Below are 20377 nucleotides of genomic sequence, written 5' to 3' on the forward strand. Positions count from 1 at the left end.
TTTGTTAAAACTAAAAACTGAATTAGTAATGAAATGAAATTAAAAGCAGCACAGCGCGTTATCAAAACAACAACAAATAAGTAAAAACTGCACGGTCTTTTCCATACATTATTAACATATGTTTATCTATCGGCCTCAAATCAATGCTATCTAAACTCGATTAAAATTTCTTCAAATTCATCAAATTCCTGTTGCAAGAATTTGAACAAAAACTTGTTTATAAACTGATGTAGAATTAATTCTATTTGTATTCAACAGTTATGACAATATTGGCACGAATTTAAACTAGCATATTAACTGGACTGTTTTTGAAAGTGTTTGAGGTTACAATATACTTTGATTGGTTTTGTTTTTTCATACTTTCTATGTAGGTCCAGATCTTCTTTTTGTGTTTGTTGTTTCCAACGCCAATTAGCCCGATTGTTTCTTCCGTGAGATCCATAAGGTCTGACTGGTCTATGATGTTATTTGACAGAAAGAGAGAGAGGTACTGTTTCTCTAGTTTAAGCGATCGTAACATTTGTTCAGTTGCAGTTTGTTGTTGTTGCTGTTGTTGTTTTTGGTTGTTTCGCTGAGCCATTTGACCGAGGGTTGTGTATTGCTGCTGCGCTTGATACATTCTGAAAAAAAAACAAATCTTTATAAATATTCACAAATTTATCAAATTTAACAAATTTAACTTAGGCGACACCTCAAACTCATGTTTATTTTCGTGATCATATTCTCATTAATTAAATTACTTGTGCTATGACGACAAGGCAAAATTTTGCAACCAATAAAAACTAACACTTTTTTAAAATTAACCTGCAAATTTCTAAAAATTGACTTCTATTTTTCAGATTTTGATAAAGTTAAACACATTCCACGCAGCCAATGTTGCAGCAAATAATTTCTGTAATCTTAAATATTAAGGGAGCTAAACTATTCGTACGTCTTTGCAGACGCGATTGAAGACCCGACTGCGCGGGTCCATTGACAAATTTTAGAGGATCCCTTCGAGTGGGCGTGTTATTTATATAATTTATAGACGTCTCAATGTTGAATTCCATAAGCCTCCATTGCATCTTTTGTCGGTTGATTAAATAAACTGATTTCATTTCGGTTTCCGGCTATGATTTTAATAACCAAGTATACTTCAATTTTAAAAGTGAAATCATTCGAAATAAAACTGAAGAAAGAGTACTAACAAAGTGTGGTTAAATGGCTGGTTGATAAAGAGTGGATGTCTCACAATGTTGTCCAGAGTCTCTCTGATCTGTCTAAAAGTGGGTCGACTGGCCTTGTCTGGGTTCCAGCAGGCGGACATCAACTCAGAGATGGCTTCTGGGCACCCTTCGGGTATTGAGAGCATGAAAGAAGCAGAGTGGTGGAGACCACTACTAGCGTCAATCTGAAACGAAAGTTTGAAATATTAAAACTTTGCTCCAAAAACGTTCATTTAAAAAAATTCAAATTTGTTTAGAAAATTTAAAAAGTAAAGAGTGCAAAAATTGTTGTTTCATTGTATTTGTTTATTTGAGCAAATATAGCCGATATTTGCTCAAACAAACAAATATAGCCGATATTAAATAAAAAAATTCAAGGGCGTTCTTTTTCTTCTTCTTAATCATCACTTTTTTAACTAAATTATAACCGTTTGTTGTTGTCGAGAAAGTTTCTTCCTAGAATATTTTTATTGGAAACTTCTATGGTAGATTGAGTATTCAGTTTTCAAAATCAGAACCAAATTATTATAATTATGGAAAAACACTTTTATTCGTTAAAAAATAATTCAAACTATCCAAATTCTCTGCAATATCGTAAAAGTAAAGATATATAATTTGTTTTAAAAGTGTGCTGATTTCTTGTTCACATTTTCATGAAAATTTGTTCACAACTTTTTCAATGACTAGAAATTTTTGTCTGCGTAATTTTCATTTCGTTCACGCAGTTAACACAAGTGACCAAACAACTTCTAAATCAGTGCGTTTCTCAGTTTGAGTTCAAAATGTGGTCACATTTAGTGGTGATATCTCCATTGAGAAGGGAGGGATTTGTTTACACTTTCATTCTCACAACAAATATCATCGCCGTTTCTTACACCACGGGGCATAATTCTGACAAGTTTAAAAATAATGTCACAAGCTAAGAATTTGTCGCTTTTTACGTTAAAGACTATTGATGAAATTTTAGCAAACTGATCCGAAAAAAGTTAAAGATAATAAACTCTCGTTTCAAATTTAAAATTTGCAAAATTGTAAATGTCATAAATTTAAAAAATAATTCAACAAACATAATTTTGCGGAATTTTCATTATTTCAAGAAAATGATAATAAAAGCATTACAAGTTTGAGAAAAGCTTGAAGATTTTGAGCTATTTTCTTTAAATTTTTGCTATAGTTTTTTCTTAAAAATGTCTGCAGTTCTGCTGAAAATTTTCCACTTTTCGTTAAATTTTTTTCACGATGAGCATTTATTCTTCCCGCATTTTTGTACTTTCATCCATGAAATTTAATCTACTTTACGATCTTAACTGTTATTTTCTGAGGAACAAATTAATTCTACGATCAAACGCAAGATTAAAGATCTGAAGGTCGATTTCTAATCAAAAATTAATTTCACTTTTTGTATAACTTGGGTATTATTTTTGCAGCATTTTATGCCCTATGTAAGAAAAGTGTGTTGGGGTAATTATCCTTGAAAGTGGAAAAGTTTGGACTTAAAAGAGCGGCAAAAGCTCTCAAATCAGCTGCTTTTCAAAACAGTTCACACTTTTCATGTCTTTTTCCATTCCTTCCTCTTTCACACTTTAAAACCTGTCAACACCACAAAACCGAACTTAAGTCAAGCCGAAACTGAGAAAAATGCCAAAAAAACAAGCGATATTATTATCAATCGACTTTCATATTAAACGCCTAATAGCGCACATCAACCTTTCGTTTTCTTTTTTTTTCATAAGAAAGTTAGCTTAAAAGCAATTATACGCTTCGAACTGCTAGTATTAATATTTTTAATGTTTTGATATTTTCTCTTTACAAAGTTGCGCTTTGTAAACTATAAACTTTTCCAAACAAAACTGATTTTATGGAAGTGATGACTAATCTGGTCGGTTTTGAAGTAAAAATATTTCACTCCCTTTCTACTTAGTTAACTTTCGGCTAAAACGCTGCTGCACTTTGAAATTTGAAGTAATATTCTTCACAGAAATAACTGAGCGAACAATTAATTTGTTTCCATTTTTTTTGTTTTCTTTTATCTCTCTTTCCAGTCTAGCATCGTTGTAATCACTGATTAATCATTAAAACAAATACAATTCGTTTTTTAATCAACTAGTAAACAACATTTTTGCATTAGACAGCGGCATTGAGGGCTAAAAAGAGACGAAATTTTGTCTAATCTTTAATAAATTTTATTTATTCAAACATAAAAGGTTCAACCTATAACTAATCTCTTACAAAAACTACAAAAACGATACTTGAAAAAGGATTAGATGAAAAATAAACAATTGGTGAACAAAAGGTAAACAAGAAAACAAAGAGGGGGTACTTACTAATTCAGTTGAGGCCGATTTCGGGTAGGCTAGATGCGGTGAGCTTCCTTTTGAAAATATTTCCCAGATTACGGTGGCGAAACTGTATACGTCTGAGGCGCTGGAATACTTTTTGTAAGCCACAACTTCAGGGGAACTCCAGGGGGTTAAATACTTCGCAATCTGAAACAAAAAACCATCATTGAATTTCCGCTCATAAATATCTAAGTTTAAACTTCATTGAACAAATTGAGAACGCGTGAAAAAACTTAGGAAAGCTTTGAACAAAAAGATGAAACGAAAATAATTATCGAATCAAAGAAAATCGTCACAAAAAGTATGAATGTGTTAAGAGATTTTCAATAGCAAATTAATGTACTAGATTTCCACTTTTTAAGTCCCGTTTTTTGTTAATTTGCCGGATAAGATAACAGTTCGTCGCCGATAAGCGTCGCCATTAGTGAAACATTTTCGTCCACTTCAAAATGTGAACAATCTTTTGAACATTGATATTATTTTTTCAGCTAATACGGAAAATTAGCATGTAAAAATAAAGGATATAGAAAGTAAGCTAGTCATGCTTAAGATCAAGTGGTTATTAATTGGCATTTAAATGGTGTCTTGAAGCTCAAAAATGACCGCCTCGGACGTCTGCTAGTTCGGCAATTTGATCAAAATTGCTGTTTATCTCAAGTCGACAATCTCGTTTTATTTTCACTGTGTTTTTTATTAAGATATTGTTATTCATACACAATTCACTACACAAAACATTTTTAATTGAAAAAAAGTTCAAAGCCGGCCGGGATCGGATTCGAACCGTCAACCTCTTTTACAATTTCATACAAATCAGGTGAACTTTTTACCTTAGCGGTGGATCCGGTGGAATCTTCCACTTCAAGGGCCGTCCGCATGTCGAATCCTGCGATTTTGCAGATGCCTGATGAATTGACAGCTACGTTCTCAGAAATCAGAACCTGAAAAGAAAATTAAAAAATTGTAGAGTGGCAAGACCCAGTAATAGATATTTATAAATGAACTTGACCCCAATGATTTCATTTATAAAATTACAATTTTGGTAAAATTTTATCGGTCACTTCAACGACAATCGTTATATTATAACTTCTTAAGAAATTTCAGGAAAAAATTTGGAACTTATTATCTGGTTCAGAATAATGACATCTACTTTGCTGTGAATTATATCCATCCAATTTAATGAAAGACGTTTTTCTAAATTATTTATAATTTTCTCAGACAATTTTCTTCATCTGAAAAGAGAGTGTTGCTCATTTGAGCGTATAATTCCTCGTTTTGAGAACATAATTTATGCAGAACGTGAATAGAAAATACCGTAGATCATTATCATAATCTCAGCATTCAACAATGTGATTGACGCTTGTAAAAACGTACAAAATAATTAGAAAAATGTGCTATTTATTCCAGTGGAAAACAATAAACAAAGAATTATTTTCCCATATCGACTTATATTGTGTGATCAAGTTGACATTTTATCGGAATTTCAACTTGTTATCTCTATTTAATTTTTCATTTTTATGGTTGTCAGAATCTAAAAAAGTCTGTATGATGTGAAAATTTGTTTCCGATGTCAAAACTGCAAAATTTATCTTTCTTCAACAACGAATTAAATTTACCTGCACTTAAATTAAAGGTAAACGATTTTTTATCAACAATTGTTTTAAAGCAGCTGAGATTTTTATAATTTTTCTAACACTTGATCTTACCCATATTTCTAAGCAATCATAATAACAATAATTTGAAAAAAAAATGATTTTAGCTCATATTTATTTTCGAGAACTTGAGAAAAATTTAGAATTTTGCCAAATACTGTTCAAAAGTTTTTTCACTTTATATAACGCAAAAAAGACAAAAGCCATTGTTTTGACCAAAGAATAACAATTGTGCTTGCTTTCTTGCGGTTTTTGTAGATTTCAAGCCATGAAAATTGAAAATTAGCAGAAAATAATAGCAATTAAACAGTTGTAACTAGACTCTCTTTCACTGTGCTTTAGTTTAAACGAAGCATGAACAAAGCGACCCGCTGGGGGGTAAAAAAGAAGCGAATATTGAAAGTGGTGATTTAAGCCCGTGTGTTTAGCCAATTGAAAACAGAGTCACATTGTTGTAAGCTGTCGATTGTATGTCTGACTTATCAAGCTCCCGTTGAGACGAACGTCACTAAAATTAAAATTGACAGCCATTTTAGACCACCGAAAAGAAAGTAGCATTTTTGTGGTTCTTTTCAAAATTTAAAAGTCACTTCTTAAGAGCTTTGAGCTATATTTGTAATGATAGGTAAAGGTTTTAAGAGTCGAAAAAAAACATTTTGCTGAAGAAAAGTTTGCTCACTAAAATTTTGAGAAAGTCGAAAGCATTAGAAGGCGAAAAATATTGCAATGGTGGGGTTCGAACCGGTTACCTTCATAACCCAATCGACACAAACTTTCGAATCTATTTCTATGTTTGTTCCGTATTATTTTTTGTTGCAACTATGAACAAGGGGCTCTAAAATTCATTTAGAGAATCTGAAACGACCAATATTGATAATAAATTTTAATTTTAGGCAACTTCTGTGACGTCACGGAGAATGAGCTTCTTATTATTATCGGGTTGGTTAACACCCCCTTATCTTTACCCCTCAATGTAAAGAAGTTTACAGCTATGATCGAGTGAGCAGTACATTATAAATTGGGTTATTACAAAATGTGGGAAGTTAATAAACTCTGCTCGGTTAATAAGCCCATTGTTCATTCATTAATAATCCATATTCTCGTAACTGCTAATGAAAAATAAATAGAAAACTCCCTCAAATCCGTCCCGTTTTCCATTGTTTATTGTCCAAAACCAACAATCACTTTTCCATAATTAATGAGGGGAGGGGAGGGGAGGGGAGGGGGTGGGGTGGTCGTACAATATAATGCATAAACGTTGAATAATAATTCGCATTGTATAATTGAGGAAAATACAAAACAGGAATTGTTTTTCATTTGTTAAGCGCATCGATTTTCCTGTCGCTTTACTTATCATAACTTGTGTTAACTAATTTGCAGTTTTCAAACCAGTTGCTAGTTCAAAAATGAGGAAACCACGCCGATAGAAAAAAGGGACGAAATTTTTGGCCCTCGATTTTCCCAAGTCAAGTGCCCAAAAGTTGCGTTTTTTGCGCATAATTGCCAACTTACTGAGTTTAAATTTGTACTAATTGAAAATTACAACTTGCAAAATGCTTTTGTGAAATTGGAAAAAATTCAAAAATCTAGGTCAATAATTGCTTGTTTTTGCTCATTTGTTGAGTTTTGTAAATATTTGTTTACTTTGATCGCCAGTTTAGGTTATTTACCTGCATTAATTGTTAGAACGCTTAAAGAACGTTTGTTCTCAACACACGAACTACAATTCACTACACCTAAGTTTTATTGATAGGCATTCAAAAACCAGACGGCTGTGGTTCGAATCCCAGTGAGGACCGACTACAATTTTCAAAAAAATTGCAAATAGAAAGGTACAAACTGACATTTTGATGTTTAAAAAACATTTAGGAGACAATTTTGAACATTGTTTACTTTGTTTACGTTGTTTACTAACCTTATGACAGTATCCGAGGTCCGAGAGATACTGCATCCCGCATGAAATGCCTCGTAGCAGGTGAACAAGTTGAATAGAGGTCAACTTATCACATGACTCTCTCACAAAACTGAGCAGATTTCCCTTATGTGCGACCTCATAGCACATGAATGCCTCGGTAGGACCTGAAAATTGTCAAATGGTTTATGACGCGTTAACTCAATTTGCCGTTTTTATGATCATAATCATTGACTAATGTCGTCGGTTTTAATCAGTCGTAAATTTCTTAATTAAATGCGGCTAATTTTGAATATAATAATGATCACTAGATTAGTTAAGTCGATTAATGAACAAAATATAAACTAATGGCTTAAAAAGATGATAAAAGAGACTAGATGACCAGGCTGCATAAGATACTTTTTTAAATCAGTTTAAGTAATTTTTGCAGATATAAAACCAAACTTTGAAATTGAAATAAAAGTTTTTAGTTTCGGTTATAAGCAAAGCGGTTATTTCATTTTAATCGATCTTGAAAGGCAAATAGATTTATATAAGAAAAGTTGCATCTTGAAACAACGTTTAAACAAACTAGTTGAAACAGTTGAACAAAACTTATATTGAACAAATTTGAAATAAAATTGAAAAAAAAAAAGAATTTTTTTTGAAAAAAAACTAACCATAAGCCACTCCGTAAACCATCAACACATTCGGGTCGTTGAACTGGGAAGCGACAGCCGCCTCCGAGGCGAAGTTTCTCAACTCGGCTGTGTTCCCTACTCCCATTAAGTCGCATTTCTTAGTCACTAATTCAATTCGTTGATCGTCTAACGTGTGCAGAAGTGCCCGGCCGAAACTGCCCGAAATGTACTGGTCAGAACTGTTCATGTCCATACCTAAAAAGGAAACTTGTTTTTCCGTGTCAGCTGTTTTGGTGTTTAATAAAAATATTTTTTGCATGACCGTTGCAATGGTTTTAAGAAGAATTCTAACCCTTTCAAATTGGGAAATTTTAATTTTCTGGTGTCGTATAAAAATCTTAATAGAATATTTTTTGAAAGTTATTCTCGATTATAAAAGTTTCCATGTTACACGTGTAAACCATTTCCATCTTTAAAATACTGTTAGTTAAATGGTCACTAGTCGAATGAAGACAGTTAGTTTGCAAGATTCTTGCAAGATTTTTGCAAGATGAATGTCGAAAGAAGTTGTTTGAGAATTCATTAAAGATTACATTAAATTACCTGAACAGATTTTCTGAGAGTCAATAATTTCCAACTGATCCATCGGAATTTCCCGGGTAAATTCGTAGAGAACCTTCTCTGGGTCGTCGCAGAACTTTGGGTCCACAAAACTCTGGCCAAACGGAGATTTCAACCCTAAAGCCAAAAAATAAATTAGACTGTTTGTTTAAGTTGCCTATTTCTCCAATTGTACTAATTTAGAAACTTTCAAAAAAGATAGGCCGTTGAATTTCTTGAAAAAGTATCGAAAATGATTTCAACACAAAAATACTACTCTGTTTTGTAATTACTTAAGGAAAAAGTTAGCTGCCGCTTACTAATTTAACAAAATAGTTTTTTCTTTGTCTTTTTTCCCAACGTCTGCTTTTTTATTTAGGTTTAGCTCAATTTTCATGCTTGGATTTCTTTTGTTCATTTCAGAAACTACTCAGCTCACGCATGAAGGCCAAAATATCGGCAAAAAACAAAAAATTTCTTAGAAGTCAAAAAGTCATTAAAACATGGAATCAATGTATAAACAAGGACAAGCATAACTCGCAAGACCTGTGCAGCGATTAGCATAAATAGGACACTTAAAACGAACGTTCAAAGGCGGGTCGCGGAAAAGAGGTTATATAAACAGACCTGCTACGATAAATTATACAAAATATTAAAGATAGTCTAAAACGGAACATCATTTCCCTTATTTCACCTTTTAGCTTTGTTTACACGTGAATAAATTTTCATTTCACACCTGAGCGAATATTGCGTCAGTTGTTGACGGAAAATCATGGAAAAGCAGGGAGCTGTAATGAGGAAAAACGCCCAAGTTGTTCACAAAATACAAACAAACTCATAATTGCACAAAATTAGGATGAAAATCTAAGGTGAGTTTCTACACTAAGGTCATAAAAATGCGAGATTAAAAATGTGGCGATAAATTTTCTCTTTCTGCGCTTTGATGCGTTTTCAAATTAGTTTTCTTCAGCTGAGAGTCTAAAGTTTTAGGTGAACAGACGGTTTTGTTCACGCAATGATGATGAAGTCATTTGCTAAGTTAAGAATACAGTCACACAATATTGCATAATTTTGCAAAAAGCGAAAAAATTTTAGGAAAAGTCTTTAAACATAATGAGAACAATTTCTCTGCAAACATTATTTTTGGAAAGTATATCAATTTAGCAAAACAAAAAGGAAAAATTGCATAGAGTATTTTAATTCTCGATTCTTCGAAATATTTATATATTGATTCGAGCTATTCGACAAAAATATTTCAAAAAATATTCAGTTTTGTAAAAAATGATTTCGGAATTTGAAATTTCCTCCATTTTCCCGAACAATTTTATCTAGAACTTTAAAAATTGAGCAAAAATAAGTTTTATTATTTGAACATAAAGGAAAGTAGGTTTCTAAGACAAAAAATAGATATTCGGGATACTTTTCAAAGAGAAATATTTAACTAAATAACACTGCATAATTCCTATCAAAAACTATAAAATATTTCTTTATAAACCCACCGTAAGTAGAATCAGTCTGGCTGTAATAGTTGGGAGAAACATCCAACAAGTGCATGCTTCTCTGGCTCTTGTTCCACATTGCAGAGTTGTCTAGAGGAGCGGATCTTCTGTAGCAGTAGACAGCCAGGATGAGAATGACGAGCATGAGTAAGATTATGGCCATTATCATGGAGGCTGTGATCACGAGGTGTTTGGGGCTCAGTTCGAGAGGGAGCGTCCCTATATCTCCTGAAATAAAGTTTTATCTTAACTAAAAAAAACTTAACAACATAAATTTCTATTTAAAAACAAGACTAGGTTTTGATAGCTTTCACTCGCATGAAAAATAAAACTGACAAAAAATTTTAAAAATTTTTGAGTAAAAGAAAATTATTAATTTTTGGAAGTTGTACATGATTTCAAATGAACATTAATATGTAAATAATTAGTTATAAATGGTCCTAAATTGATATGATTAGTTTAAATTTTTAGAATTTAAGTCAAACTTGTAAATAATTGCTACAAGTAAGATAAACGCAAAAACCTTGCTGCTAAAAATTAAAAAGCTATATTTTTTTACATTTTGTAAATGCAGAAAATAACCTAAACCTTTTTCATGATTTGTGTTTCTAAAGACTAAACATGAAAATTTTTGAGAATCTATTCAAAGCTTCTCTAAATTCCTGAAGAAACTGTGTGGGTTATTAAGGAAAGGGGAATTATAAATTAGGCTGTTTATAACAGTGAGATGTTAGATACCAGAAGGATAGGGGGTAATTTGCATATAAACGTTGCCCAGATTTACTGCCCTGTAATGTTTAGTGTTAAAAAGGGACAGAGTGAAATGTTTTATGACCATGTCCACTTTCAAGCCAACTGAATAAATTATGCAATATACTTTCTCAATTGCCAATGACATACACTACCCAAATTTTCACGAATTATCGCCCAATATTTATGCAATAAAAATGTTATTTTTATTTACAATTTTACCAGGAGGAAACCCGCGGCCTGTTTCAAAATCTATTTAGTGGCTGTGTTAAGCAAACTAAACAGCCAGAAATTGTAAAACTTTGAAAGTTCTGGAACATTCTAAGAAACCTTAATCAGATTTAGCATAAACCTGGTAATATATTGCAATGAAAACCTAATTAAACATCTTAACTCGGCTGCTCTAAAGATATAGTTTACTAAAAGTTCTATATAGAAAGTAAAAATATCTATCAGAATTTTTTTCTTTGAAATAAGACCACAGTTTTCCTTTTTCATTGACTTTTTTCTTACCTTGCACTTCGAACGATAGATTGACAGAGCAAACGTCTTGTTGAACTGTTGAACAGACTTTAAAGTTCCAGGGACCAGGCGCCACATCTAAAACAATAGTGCATCACTATGACACGAGAGCCTCAGACTCATTCGGGTTGAGGGTTCGAAACCCGGTAACTCCAACTTCAACCACTTTTGTTGCTATTTTGCTTGTTCGATTCAACTTTTTAAATGCATTAAGAAACTTTTCGTCGTCCTCTAAAAGTTGAGCTTTTTTCAAATGGTTCAATTTCTTCACTAGACTTCATAACTACGGTCGTAAATCAAGTTTATAAACTACTTAACAAAATTAAGACTGATTTACAACATTATGATTTATTGTGATTTTGAGTCACAAATGTCAACTATGTCTAAAAGAGAAAAATAGTTGAGGTAAGATAACGTTAGTGGCATGAATTATGGACTAAAATCGAAATTTATACCCGAATTTTCCCACTCAAATCAATGTCATGTATCCTATTTGGGCAAAATAAAATATGCAAAAAATGATGGACAAGTAATAATCCACCTTCCTTATTTGCATAACTTTGCATGAAAAGAGCATTAGCAAGACAGGAGAGGGTAAAATAAGAGTACAATATTTGAAAACAAAGAAGGCTGTTAATGTATAGTGTATCTTATTCCATCTTTGCCTTGTTACCCCTACCCCCCCCCCCCCCCCGCCCTCCTCCCCACTCTCCCCCACCCACCCACCCACGCCCACGCATTCATTTAACATTTAAGAGCCTTTTAAAAATAAGAACATTCTAGAACTTTCAGCGAACAGTGGAAAGATTTTTAAATATGATATCAAATATTCAATTTCATTATTCGCGACATTAAACGCGAGATTGTTTTTCATGAATGCTTTTAACTTCGAGGTTATTAGGGAAAAATAAGCTCAATAGATAGACTGGGAGGGTTCATTTCTAGCTATATATAATAATAACAAAGAACAGCATAGATTTAGCAAATACAGAAAAGAAAAAAAATTCAAGCTGTGTGAAATATTATCAATAAATAGAAGTTAAAGTGTCACCTTTTAAAGGGCTTAAATCAATCCCAAATGACACGGCTTATGCTAATTAGGCAACCACTTTTCCTTATAAATCCAAATAATTTCCTAAAAAAAATGAATAGTTGACCACTGCTGCTCAATTTTAAAGCCCATTAAAATCAATTGAATTCAATCTACCTTTTTCACATTCAAATAGTGCTTCATTTTTCCCATTAAATTTTTCAAATATTTTTTCTTTAAAATTTTTGCTTTATTCATTGTTTTTTTTGCAAAAAAATTATTGTTTTTTCTTCAAATTCAAAAAATGAAAAAGTGAACAATTTTCTCATACTTTTGCCCTAACAGCGCCGCACCCAATTTTAATTGTTTACTTTTCCATCGAAAATTGGGGAAAAGAGAAACAAACAAGGTAAACAATAAGAAAAGATTGAACGGAGGGCGGATTGAGGGCGGCACGCCTTAAAAACATACTATAGCTATATAGCTTCGAGCCCCTCTATTCAAGACATTATTCAAACGCACACACCCAAAGGGGAGGTTAAAATGGGGGATTTGAAAAGACCAAATTAATTGGGTAGTCACAATCTCCCCATTAATACAATAGAACCAGGTAGCTAATTAGACAATCGAAACAAACGGCAAAAAATTGAGTTCCCACTTTCTGTGGGATACTGCTAAAGCTTGGCTCACGTATTACAGTCAGATAAACGTAAAGAATATAATATAATCCCGAAAAATTAATCAGCTTTAAGCAAAAATTTGATTCTAATTTTAAAAAGACTTATCGCATTCTCGCAAAAGGGTATCCTATTAACATAAACGTTTTCATTATGGGGCGAGGATCAATACAATTGGGAAAAAACAATTGCTTCTAGACACCAAAAACCTAAACAGCAAGTTACACAAAATGGTTCCTACCAAGAATCGAACCCTCGACCTTTAGTGTTTTCGATGCCCAGTAATAAACTTACGTCTCATGGTGTACTGTGCGATAGAGACTTCTTGTTCCGACTGATGTTCGTTGTTGAACATCGAGATGACCTTGAATCCCCCCTCCATTGAGATCGGCTCAGGAGTCCACGAAAGGTGAATTGTGTTATCCTGACCCGCTTTGACCTCGAAGTTTGTGATCTCGGCTAAAATTAAAACCATGCTGAACTCAATGAGGCTAAAAATGATACACTCTGATTTGACCTGCAAAATTTTTCAATTTTGGAAAAACTTGACAAAATTTTTCAAAATTCATGATAAATATACCGAAGACTTTTTTTATAGATCTCGCTAACTCATACAAATATTAGCTTTTGCATGTTGAGAATCGAGATAAGATCTTTTCAACATATGCCTTAAGTTATCGGTTCGATGCAATTTCTGTTACAATTTTAATGTGTGAGAAATTTTTTGCGCAATTCGGAAATTTAATTTCATTCTGAATTTTTTGTTGCCGTGAGACCTCTAGTCAGCCGATAGAAATTTCACTTTATATATTTTGTGGCTCCAATTTTAACTGACTCAAATTTGTGATCTCCGGGCGTTGAGGGAAGGATTAACAAATTCGTAATTAAGTTGAGCATGGCCTAAGTGAGATTGATACCTCAATTCATCAAACAATCATTTTCATTGCAGTCAGCTTTTTACTTTTTGGGTGTGCGGGTTGCTGGAGAAGGAGGGGGTTAGGGAATAACTAAGGTAAGGAAAACCCCAAGGAATGGAAAAGTAACATGCTGTGTTAGATATTAGGCATTATTTTTCAACCTCACTAAATTTTAGCCACTTTTTGGGGAAGAGTGTTTATAAAAATGGACGTTGAATTTATAAATCATCCCATTTTGTAGTATTAACTTGTCAAAATACAGATGAGACCAAATATATTTCATTTCCCTTGACAAAGCATGAAAAAATTTATAAACATCTTTGCGATTGCTTGAGAATCTTGAAAAATAGGCAATATTTTAGCGCCTCGGAGAGTTTTAAAAAAGTAGCTTGTTTCATTTAGAAGTTAATTGGCTTCTTAAATTTTCTGTATCTTATTTTGACCTTCAGTTATGGATTAAAAATTACAGCTCGCCTGCGCATATTTAAGAAATGTTTCAAAGTTATCGAATAGTTCAAATGCGGTTAAGCACCTTTTTTATTCAGTTCATTTGACTTTCAAAATACATGGAATGCTTGTCTGAAAAAGTTCTAACACGTGACCCAAAGTGTGAACATAGACGCTGAACAAAATATGAACTCAAAAGTGGGTATAACGAATTAAAAATGAAAGCTAGACTTTGTTCACACTAGCAGGTAGCCAGTTGGTCATTTCGCAGTTAATATAACTGCAAAAATACAGACTACTGTTTAACTATGAACGGCCCTGGCGTTCAAATTTGAACAGCTAAATGTAATATCCTGTCACATTAATTTGTAAACTACTTTCAGCGTGATTTGCTATTTCAAACATCATTTGAAAGCGCTCTTATTTCAAAAGGGAAACAACTCGAATTAGAAATTTCATTGCATGAATTTTGGAACTTTTCAGTTCACAGTATGACCTTTGGACATTCTAGCAATATTTTTGATGAGAGCTGCAAAATTCTGTTTTTTTCCATTTTAGGATTAAAACCCAAAGCTTTGAGGTTTTTTCCTATGTAAGACAAACAGAAAATGGAATGAATGCATTCATTCATACCTCAATTCCCGCGACGCGCTCTAGAGGGCTCTTGAAAAACAAAAGAGTAATGACCAAGTTAATTATTAACTCCAAACTACAAAACAATCAGCGGGGAACAGCTTTTAGTACATGTGTACTACAATAACTATCATTTATATCCAAATGCATAAAAATGTTGAAGAACGACAAATTTTTCTATCTTTGAGTGCTTCGAATTAAAAAAAGTACTCGAAATGAAAAGTGTTCATGTAAAAAAAGACGTATCATGTTTTCGCTTGCTTTGTTTGATTTTAAGAGCTCTAATGGCCTTAGTGAAGTAAACAACGGGGATTGTAATGCTACACAATATCGGGGAAAATTTCTCCACCTTTTCAATATTTCCCCTTTGATTTGGGCCTCTTATGAATTAGAAGCAGTATATACCTGTAAAACAAAATATATGAGTTTGTAGGAATTACTTTATCCTGAACACTTTGTTTTATTCAAGGAGAATTTAAAGTGTTTTTGGACAACAATTATAAAAACAAAGCATCAAAAAGCAACACTATCGAAAAGAGGCAATTTAGCTGAAAGGAAATTGAATAAATTCCACTCAAAAGCCTCGGACCTAATTTAGCATTGAGAGCTAATTTAGCTACCTTCCTTTTAATGCACTGCACTCCTATACGTTTAGCACAAACGATTTCACGATGTTAGGAAAAGGAAAGGATTAGAATTATGCAAAAATCAGCAAAGGACATCGCAATTGTTAAACACAATCTGTATAAATTGACAAACAATTTCTTGAAAAATTGTGATTTCCGCTGTTAATTGGAGTATTTTAAGAATATTTAAGTTCTTGTTATCAAATAATTGAAAAATTGAAGGCTCGTGTAAGAGAAAGGAAATGATTGCATAGGTTTTCAGAAAATTGTAGGCGTAGGTTTTCAACCGACATCTTTGCATTTTCAATGATTTTTTTAAAATCAAAAACGGCAAAAAATGTTGATTCTATTATTTTCATTCTGATTTGATCAAATGCAATACTGACATTCGAAAACATTTAAAAAAACATTGAAATATTGAAAACAAAATATTGAAATTCCGAAACGCTCCGGAAAACTGAAATTCAAGAAAATTTAAACTAAAATTGACGGTAACAAACCTTTATTTTTTGTTTCAAACTCCACCAAAACTGACTGAGCGCTGTTGGGGTTGTGCATTGTTAGGGTGTTTTCAGTGAATATTCGCACAGCGTATCTCGTGAACTCTGCCAGCCCACTAAGCCGAACCGCCGATTCGTACACTTCAGTCGGGGTTTGCACGTTAGTCGGGCATCGCTCGCACTGGACCCTGTACCAGAATTTGCGCCCAGAGAACCAAGAGTCGACCACAGGGTCTGACCAGTCGATTGTAACGACAGTGTTTTCAACCATGACTGAGGGGCGCCTAAAATGAGGGGTTATGCTTACACTAGTTAAGAAGAGTCGAACAAGGACGGGTTTCAAACATAAAAAAGATGCGGTTTGTTCAACTTCTCTGAAATTTTTATTCCTAAGGGTAAGACAGCTTTGGTATGTTCGATGGCACATATTTTTTCTCTATGTGTACTTTTTATCACTTAAAAAGTACTCTTTTTTACTAGACTGTACATAATTTGTACTAAGGCCGCCGAGTTAGCCCATCCACCCAACAAAAATGCGAAGTTTTTATGCAAAGAAAATGTCGAAATTACAAACATTTCTTTTATGAAACGTTTTCGGCGTGAGTCGGAAAGTAGCAGGCTATAGTGCTTCTTCATAGAACATACTTTTCAAAATTATACCTTCATTATAACTACAGTTTTTTTAGATCATAAAAATTTTAGATACTTATTAATTTTTTGCAACTTCATAATAGTTTTTTTAAAAAGTTTTCGTTCAAAATTTTATTTAAATTTTGACAGACCTCTAAGCTTAACACATCACACCCTAAACTCACACTGGCGGTGGAGGAGGTTGCTGGCAGGCAGGGTCGTGGTAGTCTGGAGGGGGTGGGTAGTAGCCATGGTTACAGACACACTTGGTAGCACCCGAGTGGTCATCTGGCATGCTGTTCAGAGGACACCGGCTGCACTGATCACTGGACCTGTCCGGCTTGTACATGTTACCCGGGCAGGCTGGAAAAACAGTAATCAATTGAAAGATTTTGTTTGGGGTTCAAAGCTTAGGTGCAAATAATTTGTGAAAATGGACTAGTACTGGATTCGAACCAGCATCTCTTACTTGCAATCCTAGTGTGCTAATCATTACACCAAATGATCTTAATTTCTCGAACTTGGGCATCTCTTATAACTCGTTCTCTCGTTCTTTCTTGTTCATCAAGGCTTCATTTCTCTAGCCAAGTATACGTTATGAACAAGCTGAGCTTCTTGTCAAACTATGTCAAGCCTATCTTATGCCGAATTTTTATTCGGTGGTTTTCTCTCGAACTTTTAAAAACTCATAATCAGCTATATGAAAAATTCCACAATTACAAATCACATTTCCATCGAGTGCCATTTGTAACACTTTCATCCACATAAACTTTTTATTTCATTTTTATTTCACGCCTCAAATTTTAGGAGAATTTTTATTCCTTGAGTTGTAACCGATTATTAAAGGATTTTAATTCCATTCTCGTCGCTTTTGTCCTGTGCTGATAATAATTAATTGAAATTCAAAAACTGAAGAGACACAAATTTTCCGCAGCTTGCTTCAAAGAAAAGATCCGCCTTTAAACTTGAAATTATTCCTCAATTTTTAATAGTAGTTTTGATCTTACGCGTGCAGCGTTTGCATTGAGCTAATTTGTACATTAATTTCAAAAATCAATATTTCTTACTTTCATCTCTTCATTGGTTGAACTAAACTGTGCTAGCTCATTGCAATAAAGAGCAAAAAAATGTTGTTTTGTTTATTTATTTTGCAAATCGGTCATTGTAGCAATTAAAAAAACTTCCAAACTTTTTAAAACATTAACAGTTTTTCGATTGATCTTTGAAGTCTGTCAGCCAGAAACTTTGGCGGTTGTCAATTTTCGAACCACCAATTTTTTATTTTCATTTTTAATTTCATTTTATTCTCAAAATCGGAAAAAAATAAAACTTAAAAATAAACCTATCCTAATTGTAAAAAAATAGACTAATTCATATAGCTTCAGAGAAATTCTGTGTAGCAAGAATTACAGCTGCAAAATTTATACATACAGTTAAACGTTTCTAATCGCAGCATTTTTATGGTAAAAACACTGTTTAGAAATTATGCTGACATGCGTCAAAAAAACTAACAATCACTCAACGAAGACAGAAAGGACATTTTCTATACTTTTTCAGAATAATTAAATAATTGTTGTCTTTAACGTAGATATGCAATCATGCCGTGATCACATTCAAACAAAAGAAATCAATTCTTGTTATTTTGAAACTGTAACTGACAAGTAGAAGCGTCTGAGTAAATAAACGTTGACAGAAAAGTACACAAAAGTAAACAACGCTTGGATGGAATATTTGATGAAATTGTGAACTATTTCCTCTTTTTTTTTGGGTTACGCAAAAGGTGAAATTACATCATAATAACTATAAGCAACGCTTTTAGCAAACAAAATTCAAGAATTACACAAAAATTGTTATTTTTCTTATTAAAATTTTTTAAATAAGCTTTTTTAACAAAATATTTGTCTAGATGGAACAAATGCACAAGCAAACTTCCAAAAACGTGACTAAATGCTTCTACTTCTGGCGAAAAATTTGCATTTTTGTGACGAATAGCCAAAAATATTTCTTGGTTGGCTTTTTTAAGGAATTGAAAAATTTCCACCTGATACCAATTATACATTATCAGTAATGATGCATTGAAATTTGCATCTCCCAAAATTTCCCCGGGCATTTTCAAAGAGAATTTGTTCACCTGGGCTCGCACGGTCACCAAAAGGAAAAGCCGGCTCTTTGATTAACCCCCAGCCAAAGAGGAAATTTGTTTACCAGCCAGGACTGCCAAAGAATTAATCATCATTATCATCCGGTGTAATTAAGGGAACATGGAAGCATTATATCCCTCTTCTAGTTTTTGAGGACATTTTTTTTTGGGGGGGGGGGGGGGGGTATTGGTGATGGGAAAAATTTTTTCGTAAATTTATTATGAAGAAATTTAGGCTTGATTTTTTTTATGGGGGGATGTGATAGTTGCCTGCCCATGATTGCGTTGAAAACTTAGATAATTGCATAAATTGAGATTTCCGATAAAAATTAGGCCGCAACGCGTAAATAATCTTGCGTAAAAAAAACTTTGCAATCATAATGAAAAATTTTATCCAAAAAAACAAACTTGACCTGAGAACCCAATTCTCGTTCATGCCTAATTTCCTCTCTTCAAATTTTTGATCAGACGCTTCGCGTGAAGTTTCTTCTGTTCACATATTTCATTACTCGATTTAAATGAACCGGAATTTTTTCGCTTATTTCAAAGTATTTCATCCATTTCAAAAACATATGAGCCCAATTTTTCACCGCTTTCTTAATATTAAGAAAACCCAAAATCATCCATGCAAACATAATTCATTTCTTTGACAAATTAAGCGATTAATACTCTCTCATAGCCATATTTTCTTATAACTTTTTCATTATTTATAACTAATTTCAACCAGCATTCCTGTCGCGTCTGGGGAATACTTTTAATAATCATCCAAGTTGAGATTAGAATTTGATCATGCGCCCAATTTTACCCGGGCTATTTTTCTACACATAATACGGGCACAAAAATGCCTATTCCCCTGTTACAAAAATAGGAGATACCCCCTGCTTTGCAAATTGGGGAAAATAAATAAAGAAAACAAATTTGTAAGGAAAACTAATAACACCTCAACTTGTTTTCACTCACAACTTTATTGTCTAGTTATGATACCCAATCAACACTAATAATACAGTGGATCATGGTATTATTATTGGGGCTATTTGTTTACCGCACCCCAGTTCTCCGCCTAATTTGGGATCTTTTCCCAGTAATTGGGCGTTTTCAAAACAACATAAACACCACAAAAGTTTGGAAAGCTCTCAAAATTGAGGTCTTCAAATATCGACGCTGGGCGGTAATTAGATTAAAACAAACATTGATAAAATTGGATTACCAATCAAATTGGGTTTTGGTTTCGATTGTTATTGTTTGTTAGTACCGATTAAAAACACCTGAACGACAAATTTGTCCGTGAAATGACGTCATTATTTGTCAATGAATTTAGGAAGAAAATAAAATTGTTCAAAAACCCGAAATTTCATATTTTGAGCTATAATGACTCATAATTTCAGTTTTGGGCAAATATATTTTTTGCATAATATATAAAACCACAAGCTGTTTGAAATTTTTGATAACAAAATAGAGTTAAACAAAAGATAATAAAATGTGCGCGGCGTTCTAACTGGTTTCGTTGTACAATTTTAGGGGAAAAGTGTCCCTTCCCGGTGGGAAAATTTGTCTCCCTGTTCAAACAAACAAGGGGGCGATCGATCGGAGATCACCATAGTTGAGTTATAACCCGCTCTGGTTAGCACTTAGTTATAACAGGGCGAGGGTAGTTGTTATACTATTATAACTAAACAACTGT

General features: G+C 33.2%; 1 protein-coding gene across 1 annotated transcript in view; it reads right to left on the bottom strand.

The window, feature by feature from the left end:
- LOC142349201 (ephrin type-B receptor 1-B-like) overlaps positions 1–20377 on the bottom strand; it is a 28083-nt gene continuing 7706 nt past the window's right edge. Inside the window, exons 5-16 of the mRNA XM_075400609.1 lie at positions 16742–16919; positions 15927–16210; positions 13098–13262; positions 11088–11174; positions 9825–10052; positions 8329–8463; positions 7765–7980; positions 7109–7272; positions 4372–4482; positions 3530–3691; positions 1188–1390; positions 1–620 (exon numbers count right to left, since the gene is read on the bottom strand). Coding sequence (XP_075256724.1) covers positions 281–620; positions 1188–1390; positions 3530–3691; positions 4372–4482; positions 7109–7272; positions 7765–7980; positions 8329–8463; positions 9825–10052; positions 11088–11174; positions 13098–13262; positions 15927–16210; positions 16742–16919 — 2273 coding nt within the window. The 3' untranslated portion in view covers positions 1–280. The remainder of the gene's footprint in view (positions 621–1187; positions 1391–3529; positions 3692–4371; positions 4483–7108; positions 7273–7764; positions 7981–8328; positions 8464–9824; positions 10053–11087; positions 11175–13097; positions 13263–15926; positions 16211–16741; positions 16920–20377) is intronic.

Source organism: Convolutriloba macropyga, chromosome 11 (genome assembly GCF_964194025.1).
Source record: "Convolutriloba macropyga chromosome 11, txConMacr16.3, whole genome shotgun sequence".
Taxonomy (NCBI): domain Eukaryota; kingdom Metazoa; phylum Xenacoelomorpha; order Acoela; family Convolutidae; genus Convolutriloba; species Convolutriloba macropyga.